We start from the raw sequence: 16164 nt of genomic DNA on the forward strand, positions 1-16164 counted from the left end.
TCTCTGCTACTTCTTGTTTCTTAAGGGGTCTGTCTCCTCCTATGACAGGGAACTCACTACCCTACAAGGATCTTCTGATTCTCCGTGAACTCTAACATTTGAAGACCTCTCCCATTCCCTCCTCCTCTAATGTCTCCCTCTTGGGCAATCTGTCACTCACTGAGTAGGTGACTGGGTAAATTGCATGCTCTCTTGGGGCCTCAGTTTTTTCATCAATAAAACAGGGACAAGAGGGAGATGGGTGGATGGGGGATTTCAGGGCTCTGTGCATAGCAGATGTTCTGTGATTCCAAAATGCTCATGGAACACCAGTGGCTTCTATGGCCTTCAAAGTCATGTGCACACCCACCAACTGGCCTGTCACTGAAGGTATCAGCACTCCAGCACCAACCTGTCTGCTGGTCCCGTCTCCTGACAGAATAGGTTCTCAGCCATGTCCTGCTTGGGCATGTGTCTCTCTGAGCATCGTCTTCCCTTCCATCCTGCTTGTCCTTGAAACTCTCTGCAGACTCCAGAGCCTGGGTCACTCCCACCTTGAAGCCTCTGCAGTCTTCTCTGGGCCATGCATTGATTTCTCCTTTTTCGGAAAGCTATTTGCATTAATCCCACATACCATGGTCCCTGATCACCCTAGGGCAGAGGACCACTATCACCCAGGTTTGTAGGGACCAGGCTGCGGAGCTCCGCGCCCCCCCCCCCCGCCCTGCCACCATCCATGGAAAATTTGTCTTCCACGAAATCTAAATTGAAATCAGTCCCTGGTGCCAAAAAGGTTGAGAACCGCTGCCATACATGATCTCTGGCATCTGTATAGTGCCTTATAGAGGACAGTGTGTGCAAGTTATCCCATTCAGATCAGGATCACATAGATGAAGAAAGAAAAAACCAGACTGAGGGCAGGATTTGCCCAATATCACTCTGCAGCCAAGGCCAGAACTGGACTGGAACCCAGGCTCCTGATCCCCAGGTCAATGGCCCCTCCTCTGAGTGCTAGCTGCTCTGCTTTGGCTGGCATTAACCCTTTCATGCCCAAGAGCTCCATGTCCCAGTGCCATTTTGCTCTTATGGGTAGGGAGCAGGTCTAAGCCTCCGGTTCACCGGCAGGCAGCATGGCTGAGGGATGCGGAGCATGGGTGTTGGCAGCTGCCATGCACTAACTGTGAGTATGTTTTGAATCTCAGCCTCCTCATCTATGAAATGGGGATCGCGGCAGTACCAACTTTCCAGGGCTGTTATGGGATTAAATGAGATAACACAGGTAAAGCATGTAGCACGGGGCCTGGGACCTAATCCACACCCAGCAAACGTCAGCTGCCATCTACATCCCCATGCCACCTCCTCTACAAGGCTAACTCGCTTGGCAGGAGGTGACCTGTCCTCTAGAGCAGCAGTCCCCAAACTTTTTGGCACTAGGGACCTGTTTCATGGAAGACAATTGTTCCATGGACGAGGGGCGGGTGTTGCGGGTTGGGGGATGGTTTGGAGCTCAGGCAGTGAGGTGCAGCCGTTTCCTGACAGGCCACAGGCTGGTGCTGGCTGGGGGTGGGGGTGGGAACCGCAGTTCTAGAGAGCGGTACGGAAGGAAACCCTGGCACTGACATGGGGCCATGGTGCACTGTGGCTACTTGGTGTGTTAGGCAGAGAGGCACCTGGCATTGTCCCGGTTTCAGGGCTGTCCAGGTCTCAGCCAGCTTTGGTGATGCCTCCTCTCACCCAGTGATCTCATGCCATTGTGCCTGGTGGTAATCTTAATAACCAAAAGCCACCATTTGGGCATCTACCAGTGCCCTGTGCTAAGCTCTGTACAGGTGGGATGGTCTGCCCTGCACCCCCTCACCCCCACTGAGGGCTTCTGGACGCTGAGACTGGTTCATGTGCCCCCACAGGTCATCCCAGGGCCTGGTGTGGTGTCTCACTCAATGTTTATTGGCATCTCCTACTACCTGGGCTCTTTTAGACAGAGAACAACACCAATAAAAACTCTTGCACCCTGGAGCTTACATTCTGGTGAAGGGGGCAGACGAGGTATAGAGAGAAAAGCGCTCGAATACCAGATATACACACAAAATATTTTATTAGGACCATCTTTGCTGCATGTATCACTTACGCTCCCCCAAGCAGGGCGGCTCCTGGGCATTCTAGCGAGTTTGTGTGTCAGGGGCGCTGGGTGGTGCACGGTAGCTCAGTCCAGCTGTGTGACCGTGGGACATTTGCTCCACCTCTCTGAGCCTCGGTCTCCTCATCTGTCATATAAGGAAATCACAGCGATTCCAGCCTCCCTGGGCTGGGGAGAGGATTCCATAGGCCGCCTGTGAAAGGAGAGTGCTTCGTCTGCGGAGCAGCCCCGACCGGGACAGACCTGAGGGCGGGAGGGAGCCGTGACAGACCTGAGGGCGGGAAGGAGCCGCGTCCCGCTTGCCCGGGCCAGCGCGGGCGCGGGGCTTTCCCCGCAGGTTATATAAGGCCGGCCTGGGTGGAGGCAGCTGCGGGGAGCGCACGTCCGTCGAGGGGGGAGGGGGCGTGGGGAGGCCGCCGGCGCGGCGGGATTCCCTGGGCGTGAGAGCGCCGTCCTGCCCGAGGTGGGGCGCAGCGCGCGGGGGAGCGCAGGGCGCGGCGGAGTCGGGTTTCAGAGCGCGGGTGACTCAGGGCGCCGGCTGGGAGTCGGGAGCCGGTTGCCGCGATCCTGCCTGCCCGCTCCGCTGCCGAGCGCCGCCTTTGTTCCCTGCAGGAAGGGCGAGCGCGGCGGCCAGCGACCCGCACCCCCTAGTCCTCCGCGGGGCTCGACCGCTCTGCTCCGCTCGCCGCGCGCCCTCGGGGGCTCCGCAGACCCGCGAGATGGCGCCAAGGTAGGACTCGCTGCCCCGCGCCCCGGACCCCTCCGACCCTCCGCCCGCCTCACCTTCTCTCCCTCGACCACTTCTTGCAGGAGGAACGAGCAGCGCTGGTGCCTGATGTTGCTGCTCTCGGTCTCCGCGCTCCTCTCCGCCGTCACCCAGATCCGCGCCGCGACAGGTAAGCGCCCCGGCCGGAGAGTGGCACCAGCTCCCTCCGCGCCTTGGGGAAGTTGGTTTTGGCTGCGGGCGCGGCTGCGGTGCGCGCCTCATTCCTGGACATAAAAGGGAGTCCTCGCCACTCCGCGCGCACTGGCGGTCCTGCTGGCAGCTTCCTCCGGGCAGTGCAGGGCTATGGCCGTGAATGGGATCCCTAGGCAGCCAGGGCGAGTGGACCGCTGTCTGACCACCGGGGGTGTTTGAAACTGGGCTCGGCCCCTCCAATCTTGGGCAGAGAGGGACTTTGGAAGCACAGTGACAGCACCCGCGACAACTGCCTCAGCGCATCCGGCGTCCGCGCTCAGGTCGTGCGCTCTGGCTAGCTTCTGGTAAAGGCAGGTCTGGGACCCTCTCCGCACACAGGTGTGAAGCATGACCGCTAGCAGGGACACCTGGCGCTTTTACCCGGCAAGAAGTAACGGAACAGAATTGCTCTGATGCGTAATTTAGCTCTGAGTTACCACATCTGTCATGGGCACCGGCTCCATGGGCGATGGAAAGAGCTATGGGCTGGGAGCCAGGGGGTCTGGGCCTTTCTGTTCCCTGGACCTCAGTTTCTCCAGCAGGACTCAGGAGATTGGATGAATAGTGAAATCTGAGTTAAAGCGGGTCTCAGTTAAGGTCAGGCTGGCTGGGTTTTGAATTGCAGCTTGGCTGGGTGATGAATTTCAGCTCTTTGTGCCTCAGTTTCCTCATCTGAAAAGGGAATCATTAGACCAACTTCCCTCCTAGGGATGCTGGGAAGATGGATGGAGAGATTAGAAATAATGTGCTTCCCACGCTCCTGGCACATATTAGGCACAAAGTAAGTGATAGAAGTTACTGCTCGATTCTTGCAATAACTATGTGTTGGAAAGGAATGCAGGCATTTTTAGAACACTGAGGTTGAGAGAGGCTTAGAGAGTGGCTGGTGCAAAAGCCAGAACTTGAACCCAAGCCTCTAGGGCTTGAACCCAAGCCTCCTGTCCCTGCTCAAATTCTTTTCTCAAGCAGCATTGCAGAACTATGCTTTCCAGGCAGTAGCTTCTGACCCTTTTTGGATTTAGGGGATCAGTACACTGGCTTCAATTTAATAAGGGAGTAGGAGGACTAGGAAATGCCATTTGGTATTCCTACCCCTAAGTGGGGAGGATTCAGAAGGTGGCCTTGGTTAACTCTTTGTTTGCCTAAGGAAGCCCGGAACCACCCACACCATTGTATCTTTGGGAACAAGACCCAAATGCCATGATAGCTTTTCCTGCCAGAGCGTCCGGCCTGGCATTTCTTGCAGATCAAAGGGCAGCTGAAGCATAGTTTTGGCCTCTCAGCGCCATGGCCCATGTCAGAACATTGCAATTTTGCATGTGATATAGGGCACTGCTAACTCAGCCGCAGAGGGCAGCTTTGGGTTCTGTGGTCTTTTGTGAACTTTGCTGAAACTTACAATTTCCTAAAAGGAAGGGAGATCTGGGGAAAGAAACTGGTTTTCTTTCTCCTCCTGCATGTGTAGACTGGATCCCTCCGTGTCAGGTCAGGGCTGTGTTTCTACACAGAGGAAGTCCTGTTGCCTTCCATAGCATAAAAGGGAGGGCCAGGAGACCCTGCAGAGCCGAGAAGGGCCCAGGGAGGGTTGTTTGCATCTGGTGGGTATTCAGTACCCCTTTGGGAATAGGAAGAGAATTCTTAGAAATGTGAACTAGTCTCCTGCAAACCAAATTTTTAATGCAGTTTAATATGGGTAGTACTTATAAAATGTTCCACATGTTCAGGTGGAGTGTGAACGTGTTCATATTCATTCATCCAATCCTTACAATCACTCTAGGAGGTGGGGACTGAGGCCTGTTACTGTCTCTGTTTTTCAGATGAGGAAACAGAAGCCTTCTAAGTGGTTGGGGTAGGATTTGAACCAGATAGTCTGACTCCAGAGTCCTTGTTCTTAACCATACTAGTATGCAGTTAGAGGAGCTTCAAAGGTAGAGAAGGCTTTAGGGGCCCCAGTCTCCAATGAGCCCCATAATCTGAATGTCACATTCATAACACCAGTCCATTGTGCAGTCTGCAAAGTACTTACCCTCCTCCAAGTCACTGGATCCACCACCCAGTGGTGCTAGAAAGTAAGCTGGGCTCCATCTTACAGAAGGAAAGTGACTTCCTCAAGGCCACACAGTTGCAACTGGATAGATCCATGATAGCCCCCTCCACATCTATGAACCCCAAGACTAGCACTCCTTTGGAGCCACTGCTCAACTGGCTATCAAAAACTTTATAGCACTCATATGAACCAGCAGTGTTCTAAGTGCTTTATGTGAATGAATTCATTCAATCTTCACAACAACCCTATTTCTTATTCCCTTTTACAGAAGAGGTAACTGAGGTACAGTCATTTGCCCAAGGGCATGCAGCCTTCAGTGACAGAAGCAAAATTTGAACACAAAGGGTCTGACTCCAGAATTTGTGCTCTTAACCACTAAGCTATATGCTCAGTCAGGGTGGCTTCTGAAAGCATGTGTGCAAGTGGACTATTATGAGCTTAAAATGCATTTTTTCAACAGTTTGGCAGTTTCTTAGAAAGTTAAACAAACATACACTTATCCTACAACCTAGCAATTCCACTCCCAGGTGTCTACTTAAGTGAAAGAAAAGCAGTTGTCCACACCAAAGTTTACATACAAATGTTCATAGCAGCATTATTCCATAATGGCCCCAAACTAGTCCATCAACTGTTGAATAGATAAAGAAAATGTGGTATATTCATTCAATGGAATACTACTCAGCCATGAAAAGGAATGAACTGCTGATAAATGCTATAGCGACATGAATAAACCTTAAAACCATTAAACTAAGTGAAAGAAGCCAGACATAAAAAACATACATTATAAGAGTCCATTTATATTAAATTTCTAAAAAGGCAAAACTACAGAGACAACACAGATTGGCAGTTGCCTGGGCCAGGGATAGAAGCAGGGATTGACTGCAAATAAGCATGAGGGAACTTTCTGGAGAATGTTCTAAAACTGGATTGTGATGGTAGTTGCACAACTCTATAAATTTACTAAAACTCATGTAACTGTACATTTAGAATGGGTGAATTTTACAGAATGTAAACCATACCTCAATAAAGCTGTTTATAAAAACACAAGAATGCATTTTCCCAGAGCATCTAGGCTCCAGGTCTGGTGGGGTTTCCAGGTGGGGTTTCCAGCCAGCCAGGTACAGAGTTGGCATGCAGCTTGTGACTCACAAGCTGCCAGCCTCATAGTGCACTGTTTCTCTGGGAAAATGGGTCCTGAGTTTCACCTGCAACTCCAGGCCTCCAGCTCTACTGTCCCTACCTCCCCTGAATGCCACTGTGGGCCCAGGGCGAGGCTCCTCAGGCACGGGAAGAACATAGGCGTATGGTAGTTAGCAGATACTGGATCTGTTAAAAAGTGCATCTTTGTAAGCTTTCTGGTATCATTCTCCTCCCCTCCAAAACATCCCCAGAATTAAAGCACTGGGAAACCTGAGTTCCCTCACTGACTTCCTCTGTGAACTTAGATGAGTTAACTTTTCCCACCCTGAGTCTCATTTTTCCCATCTATAAAATGGGATGGTAAGATTCACTCATTTCTATAAATCCTTCTAATTTAAAATGCTGGGAAACAAAACATCATTTATCTAGTTAAAGGTTTAATTGTTCCACATCATTTAGTGCAACAAACACATACTGAGCACTGCCTCTGTACCAGCCCTCGTGCTGGCAGGGCACAGAAAGGGATTGGGCACAGATCTGCCCTGAGGGGCTTGTAGTTCACAGGAAGAAAGACAGGGTCAGAGACAAATGTAATGCAGTTTTTCCTGGAGCTCTTCTCATCTAACATCCCGCATGTCTAGTGTGCAGCCAACCCCTCCTCCTACACTGTCCTGTTTAAAGAGATCATTGTCAGTGGGGGGTCACCCAGGTGGCTTTCCGTGCCCCTAATGGGTCAGGGCTGAGTGGGAGGACAGGATCAACTCTTCTGTTCCTGTAAAGTTCCAGTGTCATTGGAATGCCCAACACTTGAGAAGATACGGGGGCTCTTGTCAGGGCAGGGATGGTGGTATCACAAGTAATTTGTTCTTGCTGATAAATTGCTGATAGGTGCAAATTATTTATTTTTCTTTATACTATTTCATTGTGAAATAAAATATCCATTCAGAAAAGTACATGCTAAAGCAACAACAGCCCAATGATTTATCACAGAGCAAACATCCATGTAAGGTCATTAAGGTCAAAAAATTGAATAGAAGTTTTCCTGTGCCCCTTTGCTGCGTTTTTCTCTTCTTCATCTCAGAGGTAACCATTACCTTGACATTAATAGTCATCGCTTCCTTGCTTTTTAAAAATATCTCTACTCCCTTAGTATATATCCCCAAGTTCTGTTTTACTTTATTTTGAATTTTTTTACATGCAGCAAACATTCTTTGGTGTTGGAGTTTTTTCACTGAACATTACATTTTTGAGATTTATTCATGCTGTTGTGTGTGGCTGTAGTTCCTTTCCAATGCAGTATAATATTCCATTGTGTCAATATACCATGTGTTATTTATCCATTTTTTCCCTGAGAACATGTGGGTGGTTTCCACTTTTGGTTAATAGAATAATGTGGCCTTGAACATTCTTGTACATGCCTCTCAATGCTCACATGTATGAATTTCTATTGGTTCTATATCTGGGCATGGAGTGCTGAATCACAGAGTGTGCATACCTGCCAATTAGGCAGACAATGCCAGCATGTCTTCCAAATGGTTGTCAAGATATACATGGCCACCAAGAAAAGACAGTCCCTGTTTCTTCACTTCCTCACAAGCACTTGGTCTTGTCAATGAGCTTAATTTCACCATTTCTACTGGGTGCATATTAGAATCATACTATAGCCCTAATTTACATTTTTCTGATTATTTTTTAAGTTAATGACCTTTTCGTATGTTTATTGACCATTTGGATATCTGTACTTACTTTTTATTGAGGCAAAATTCACATAACATTAGCCATTTTAAAGTGTATCATTCAGGCCAGGCGCTGTGGCTCACGCCTGTAATCCTAGCTCTTGGGAGGCCGAGGCGGGCGGATTGCTCAAGGTCAGGAGTTCAAAACCAGCCTGAGCAAGAGCGAGACCCCGTCTCTACTATAAATAGAAAGAAATTAATTGGCCAACTGATATATATATATAAAAATTAGCCGGGCATGGTGGCGCATGCCTGTAGTCCCAGCTACTCGGGAGGCTGAGGCAGAAGGATCACTCAAGCCCAGGAGATTGAGGTTGCTGTGAGCTAGGTTGACACCACGGCACTCACTCTAGCCTGGACAACAAAGTGAGACTCTGTCTCAAAAAAAAAAAAATAAAATAAATAAAGTGTATCATTCAGTGGCATTTAGTACATTCACAATGTGCTAAATGGAATCAACACCTCTACCAAGTTCCAAAACATTTTCATTACTCCAAAAGAAAACTCCATACTCATTAAACAGTCACTCCCCGTGTCCCCTAAACTATCTCTGTCTCTGTGGATTTGCCCATTCTGGATATTTCATATAAATGGAAGCATTCGATATGTGACCTCTTGTGTCTGGTTTCTTTCATGTACATTTAAGTTTTTAAGGTTCATCCACGTTATGTCATGTATCAGCACTTCATTCCTTTTTATGACTGCATAATATTCCATCGTATGTGTATACCACATGTGTTTTTCTAGTCATCTATTGAGGGGCATTTGGGTTGTTTGTACCTTTTGGTTATTGTGAATAGCGCTGCTATGAACAGTTGCGTACAAGTTTGAGTACTTGTTTTCACTTCTTTTGGATTTATGTATACCTAAAATTGGAATTTCTGGGTCATATGGCAATTCAATGTCTCAATTATGAGGAAGGCTTAAACTGTTTTCCACAGTGTCTGCCCCATTTTACATCCCCACCAGCAATGTTTGAGGGTTCTAATTTTTCCACATCATTGCCAACACTTGTTATTTTCAGTCTTTTTGATTATAGCCATCTTAGTGAGTATGAAGTGGTATCTCATAGTGGTTTTGATTTGCATTTCTCTAATGTCTAATGACATTGAGCACCTTTTCAAGTGCTGGTTGGCCACTTGCATATCAACTTTGAAGAAATCCTGATTAATGGAAAACATATAAATCAGAGCAGTTCAGGATTTTCCTCCAGTCATGTCACCCCTGCTCCCTGACAGCCTGATGTGCTTTTCAGAGTGAGAGAGATGTGGGTGAGAGTCACACCTGAGGTTTTGCATCATTGGCCTTTGGTCTCCATTTCCCAAAGGACAATTGTTCGGAGTTGGCCACTTGGACTTTGGCCATTTTAGTCATTATTATAAACAATGCTGCTGGGAACATCTTCAGACAAATGCCCTTTGCTTTTTGTGGGTTTTTTATTATTATTATTACTTCCTTTGGCTTTATTCCCCTAAATGGACTCATCTGCTAAAGAGCAGAACTAGTCAGATAGTTCTTATTATATATTTAGACGGATCTTTCTAAGCAACAGTTTGAATCATGATACTTCCTAGTTTAATTGCCCTAGCTGGGTTCTTAGTCACCTGGGATGGAGTCACCCTCTTGTCATGGAGGACCCTGCCTCCCCTTCAGTGACACTGAGCCCCTGTTGACTTGGGCTTACACTGAACCACTGGCAGGTTTCAGAATGAGATGCAATGTCCCACATCTGCGTCTTTGCGCAGACCAGTCCTATTTTAAACATGCCTTTCCCCCAGTCGCCCTGGCAACCCTCCATTCATCCTTTAAGATTCTGCTCTGGGAATCTCTCCCCTCCCAGGCACATTGGGTGTCTCTCAGCCACAGGGTTTCTAAGACTGTGCCGTGACCACTGATTACTCAGCTGCCCTCTCTGCTATATGGGGGACATTCTGTGCTGCAGGGATGGGCCTGTCCAACTCTGAATCCCAGAACAGGGATGCCAGGCATAGGGCTAGCACAAAGCGGGCACTCAACAAACTTTTTCAATGAACCAAAGAAGTAACGAATGGGTTGGTGTAGACTGTGGTCTAATGAACCAATTTGCCATGTCCTCTGTGGTGTGTCAGTGATCCTGATCCTTCCACGGCTCTGCCAACTGTAGGTGACCATGACTGAGTAACCAGGGAACATTATGGGGCTTTCCGTTTTCTTTAATAACTTGATAACTAGGCTGGAATGTATACTAATGTCACTTTGCTCTTTATCTTTTTTATTACATAATTATAGAAACAATTTATCTTCTAGCTTATCTCTACTCATTTCAGATAGCCTCATTTTGTCAAAAGTTGTGCATTTATTTTTTCTCTTCTAGCTCAATATATGAATTTATTTTCCAGTTTTCTCTTAATGTCTATAGCTCATTCCATTTAAAATGGACCATAGATTAAGGTGTAAACTACTGTCAGTTCTTTCCCAAAATGGCGCCCAGGATTGCCCAAAGAACTAATAAAATGTGAGCTATTGCCCTGTTGTTGTATAGCCCATCGTTGTTATATGATACATTATCATATACAATTTTTTCTTTTAATGATATAAATTTATTTATGAAATCTCTATACTGCTGGTCACTTTCTTGTGCTTGTGTGTGTGTGTGTGTGTGTGTGTTGTTTTAAATCTACATGGTCTTGGTGATTGTTGTTTTGTGATGTGTTTTAAAGTCTAGTAAGATAAGTCACCCCTGCCTCCTTCATTAAGCCATGAATTCTTTAGTACAGATTGGTTTGCTGCATAATTTCCTCATGAGATGATTGGATATTAGGAGAATACTAGCGGTGGTGGGTAGGTGAGGGTTATGAAAAGGAGGTAATCTTACAACAAGACTCAGTTTAAGACATCAATGTCCAGTGAGGAGAATGGATATACACAATTCAGGTTTCAAAATCAGAGCATCAGATTGTGGGGCCTGCGTTCCTGCTGCCAGCAGAGCCAGGGGAGCTGGCATGGAGTCAGAGGGGTTAGGAGGAACCAGGTTTGCTGACTGATCACCTTCCGCTGGTCCACCCCAACTAGAGAGAAGGAAAAAGAAGAATCCAGGAGAAGGATCAGACCTCTTCCTGGGCAACACTTAATGAGGGAGACATGGGGCCCAGGTTACCTAATGAGTGTCCACTCCTCACGGCCATGAGAAATAAGCTCAACTCAGCTCAATTCAACTCTACCCAACCTAATCCAATCCAACCTAGTTTAACCCAACTCAACCCTACCTAATCCAATCCAATCCAGCTCACGTTTGTTGCATGTCATGGTTGACTTAAAGCACTGGACAGGGCAGAAAACTGTGCTGAGGGCCTTTGCATCTCAAGCAACCAGGACCCCTGACATGAGGTATTAGGAAGCCCCTTCCTGGGTTTGGGGAGCTTGGCTGGCGATTGGCTTGCAGGGAGCAGCCTGACCTTAGGAGTTGCCCTTCCCATCACTGCAGGATTCACGTGGGCCCAGCTTAAAAGCCACCCCACCACCCCCCGCAACTAGGAGGTCTTTTGTGACTAGCTTTCTCCCAAAGAGAACTTCTGTTGAAGTCTTCGGAACAGTCTGCCTGTTCTGTGTTAGGGCTACACTTACAGGTATCTGTTTTTCTCTTATATTTCCTGGCTGCCTGCTCTCTCCAAGGCTCTCTGGAGTGGGCGGCTAAAGAGCTGCACTGGACACAGTGCCCACCCTAGAGGGACCCATAGTCTAGTAGGAGAGACGGGAATGCAGCAGCTGGCTGCAGTGCTCAGGAGCTTGTCTTGAGTGCCCTGACACAGTGCAAACGAGCATCTGCACGACCAAAGCGGCGACATCCACTTCCACCAGGAGATGGGGGAGGCAGAGGATGTAAGCAGACTTGAAAGAGATTTATTTTTTTAATAACATTTAAAAATTTTGGTAATAAAAGTAATACATAGTTATAAAAATCTAGGGCAAAAAAAATAATTTTAGAAAGAGCACATATTATCTCATGACTCAGAGATAAACCCTGCTAACATTTGACTGAGTATGTTTCAAGTTGATTTTCCACTCCTAAATGTGCACAATGACCTATGAATAGATCATTCTGTACATTGTATTTTTTTTTTTTTTTTTTTGAGACAGAGTCTCACTTTGTTGCCCAGGCTAGAGTGAGTGCCGTGGCGTCAGCCTAGCTCACAGCAACCTCAAACTCCTGGGCTCGAGTGATCCTTCTGCCTCAGCCTCCCGGGTAGCTGGGACTACAGGCATGCGCCACCATGCCCAGCTAATTTTTTATATATATATCAGTTGGCCAATTAATTTCTTTGTATTTATAGTAGAGATGGGGTCTCACTCTTGCTCAGGCTGGTTATGAATGTACATTGTATTTTGTCAATTGCTTTTTATTAACCTCTTAATAATCATCTAGATTCTTTCTGTGGAACACTAATTATTCTTCTCTAATACTCTTTGTGATTGCAATAGTATTTCATGACATGGCTGTCTTATAATTAACCCAGTCTCCTTCTAGGCCTTTAGGCTGTTTCTGGGTGTTCACTGTTATAAACACTATTGTGATGACCGTAGTCTTGAGCTCTGTATTTGACTATTTCTGCAATTGTTTCCCAGCACAAAACAATTTCCTAAAACCAATTGTTGGGTCCAGTGCATGCCCATTTTTAAGGCTTTGTTGCCTTCTTCAGAAAGGCAATAGAAATTCATACTCCCCACAGTGTATGAGAATGCCAAGCTCACCCTGCCTTTGTTCCCTGCTGCTGTGTCTCTAATCTGAAATGAGAAAATAACAACAGGTAAGGGGATGGTGCTCACATTCCTTCAGCACATTGTGGCCTTAGTCTCATGAGCTGGGGGTTCATCCCTCATCCGTGCATCTCCTGTCTTCATCCATTTTGCACGTGACTGTGGTAAGGGCTAGAAGAGAAGAGGGTTTTCAGGAGATTAGAATGTGAGAGCTCAGGTCACAAGCACCTTGGTGGCTCTCAGCCCTGGGGCACCTTAGAATCACCTTGGGGACTCTAAGGCAGCCTGATGCCCAGTCCTCTGGCTCTTCAGGGGTTCTTCATTCATCTAAGGCGGGGGCCAGGCAACAGTGGGTATTGAAAGCTCTGGCTGGATTCCAAGGTACAGCCAGGACTGAGAGCAACCAGTGCAATCCAATGACCCCGTCTCAAAGGTGGCGATCCTGAGTCCCAAGGAGGGAAAGTGCCTTTCCTCAGTGGAAACACAGGTGGCAGAGCTGGCACCCCAGGGAGAGGTTCAGCAGGTACACCTGTGAGCTCTGGGATCCAGGGTCCCGGTTCAGATCCCAGCTCTGCGCTTCCGCCTGAGCGACCGGGGTAGTTGCCTCTCTTATTCTCGTCTTCCTTGCCTGTGAATTGGGAAAATAATTCCTTCTGTACGGATTAATGAGGTGAACATCGGGCCCGTCACTGGTGAGCAGTGCAATGTCTCGTTACTCCCCTGCTCCACATCGCTGTGGGTTCCTTGAGGGCAGGAACCCTGCTTTATTTATCCATGTTTCCCCAGCGTCTGACATGGCACCGAACGGGCACAATGAGCATTTGAATACGTTAATGAATGAATCATTCAAAGCCCGGGACTGTGGAGATCTTAGTGAAAACCCAGCATTATGAACACTTGACCAGAGCAGAGTCTATGTGTGCCTCTAGCCCCCGGGAAGACCACCCTGCAACCACCCACCACACAGGGCGGTGGGGCCGGAGCAGGGGTGAGAGTGAACGCTGCCTATGCCAGATATGTCAGGGGTAGAGTATGTTTCATGAACGGAAAATTAACGTATGCTTCTCCAGTGCTGGAAAGTTATAACCATTCCACCCAGTAGAACAGAGGTGAGAGAGCCCAGAGAGGGAAAGTGACTAACTCAAGGTCACAGTGCAAGTTGGCAGGAGAGCCAGGTCTACAACCAGGCATCCTGATTCCCAGGCCAGTGCCCAGGTGCTTCACATGGACCTGAGAAAATACCAAGAATATGATTCGTGCTAATTACACAGTGCTTTCTATGTGCCAGACATGGTTTTAAGTTTTTTTAATATGTGTATACACACACACACATAAGTTTTATATATATATATAAATTTTATGTTTATATTGATGTATGTGTGCATATTTAATATATTAAATTCTCACAACAGCCCTGTGAAATGAAGAAGTTCAAATACAATTTGAAAGCAGGACACAGGTCTGTCTCCAGCCCCCATCCTCTCCACCCTACCTCCCATCCCCCACATTGCAGCCGTAGTAATTTTCTAGCTTCTTGCTACTCAAATGTGGTCCACGGACTAGCAGCATCAGCATCTCCTAGGAACTTGGTAGAAATGCAGAATGTCTGGCCTCACCACCAGACCCCGTAAATTAGAGTCTGCATTTTAACAAGGTCCCTGGTGATTCGCATGCTATGAACTTTTGAGCAGCGTGCTAAAACCTGCTGTGATTGGATTGCCCCTGCTCAGAAGCCTTTGCTGTCTTCCCACGATACCGTCTGTGGTAGACAGGGTAAGGGCCCTCCAAAGAGCCCACATCCTAACCCTGGTTTCTGTGATTCCAGTAGGTTACGTGGCAAAGGGGAGCTAATGAGATTGCAGACGAATTAAAGTTGATAAGCAGCTGACCTTAAAAGAGGGAAATTATTCCAGATTATCTGGTTGGGCCCAAAGTAATCACAAGGGTCCTTAAAAGTGGAAGAGAGAGGCATAAGAGGTCAAGGTGATGTGATATAGGAAGGACTTGGCCAGCCTTCTCTGCTGGCTTTGAGGATAGAGGGAGGGGTCACGAGCCAGGGAATGTAGGCAACATCTAGAAACTGGAAAATTTTCCTTAAAGCTTCCAGAAAAGTAATGCTGTCTATTGAAATGCTAATATTTATCCTAGTAAGAACTGTGTTGGACTTTTCACATCCAGAACTATAAGACAATAAATTTGTGTTGATGTCAGCCACTAAGTTTGCAGTGATTTTTTGCAGCAGCAGTAGAAGATGAATACAGCACTCTGCTCCTTAGTGTGGCATTTGAGGCCCTCTGAAGTCCCACCATATGCTGTCCTGGCCTTATCTCCCAGAATATCCTGCCCTACCCTGATCTCAGACTAACAGAGCCTCCAGAGTGTCTGGAGTGTTGGGGGACACTCTGAGCGCCCAGACTGGGGTTATTCCCTGTGCCGCCAGCACCCAGCCCTGTGCCTGGCCCCTGGCATGTACTTGAGCAATGCCTGCGGAAGAAATAACCCAGTGGAACCCTGCTACATTCAGGTCACCACCAGCCACAGAGGGGTCCCTGACATGCTGGAGGCGACAGTGGCGGCAGAGCGGGGCACGGTGGAGACTCCCCCAGAGCCTCAGATTTGACAATCCCTTGCTTTTCTTCCACCTTGGGAAAATCTCTGTGCCTCTCTGGGCCTCAGTTTCCCCATCTGGGAAATGAAGGGGTTGGATCAGGCAAACTCTAAAAGCACTGTTAGTATGAACATTCCAGGATATTTGAGTCCAGTTTTGCAAACGTTGGAGCAGTTGAGGGCAGTGATTCAGCTCAGCCCTGTTCATCTCACTGCTGAGCACATTCTTCACTGACATCCCATTCATGAGTCGGGACACAAAACTGCCCAACAACTGTGTGTATTTGGTACAAAACAGGGACTATAGCTGCTTGCACCCCCTGTCTGGTTAAAATGCCAAATTACTCACTCTCCCACAGAAGGAGAAAAGGAAGGCGGGGGGGGGGGGGAGGTGAAGAAACCATTTCTCACTGCAGAGTTTTTCCATGTGACACATTTTCTAATTTTATTTCAGGTTTAACTGTCTACAGTAGATGGCTCCATTTCAGAGCTTTCCCCACCCCTTTTAGGATATGAGCTTCCAGTTTAAGGAATGGAATGGTTTTGTTTGTTTAATATTTGCAAGTGCAGGCTGATATGACATTGCAACTGAATGTCTTCATTTTCCCTGCTGGGGAAGTGCTCTAAGATGCACAGCACTGGTTTAGTGGTTAGGATGTCTTGGTTCTAGGCCTGGCCATGGAAGCTTGGCCAAGTCACTCCCATTCTCCGGACTCAGACAGTTAATCTGCAAAGTGAGGAAAAGGCTGGCTCACCACAGAGACGATGTGGCTGGATTGGAAGAAGTGGCTGCTGGGGCCCATTTCTAAGAGTGGCTCTGTTTGTG

At 47.6% G+C, this 16164-nt stretch overlaps 1 protein-coding gene and 1 long non-coding RNA gene across 2 annotated transcripts in view; one reads left to right on the plus strand and one right to left on the minus strand.

Moving 5' to 3' along the window:
• Nucleotides 1-2057: 2057 nt before the first annotated feature.
• On the minus strand, nucleotides 2058-3023 carry LOC142874298 (uncharacterized). Its single transcript, XR_012922117.1, has 2 exons — nucleotides 2900-3023; nucleotides 2058-2359 (listed from the first exon to the last, which is right to left on the minus strand). It is a non-coding gene; the product is annotated as an uncharacterized LOC142874298 (long non-coding RNA).
• Nucleotides 2322-16164, plus strand: part of COL15A1 (collagen type XV alpha 1 chain) — a 102408-nt gene continuing 88565 nt past the window's right edge. The window contains exons 1-3 of the mRNA XM_012769013.3: nucleotides 2322-2453; nucleotides 2729-2846; nucleotides 2927-3012. Coding sequence (XP_012624467.2) covers nucleotides 2836-2846; nucleotides 2927-3012 — 97 coding nt within the window. The 5' untranslated portion in view covers nucleotides 2322-2453; nucleotides 2729-2835. The remainder of the gene's footprint in view (nucleotides 2454-2728; nucleotides 2847-2926; nucleotides 3013-16164) is intronic.

This window comes from Microcebus murinus, chromosome 12 (genome assembly GCF_040939455.1).
Source record: "Microcebus murinus isolate Inina chromosome 12, M.murinus_Inina_mat1.0, whole genome shotgun sequence".
Taxonomy (NCBI): Eukaryota; Metazoa; Chordata; class Mammalia; order Primates; family Cheirogaleidae; genus Microcebus; species Microcebus murinus.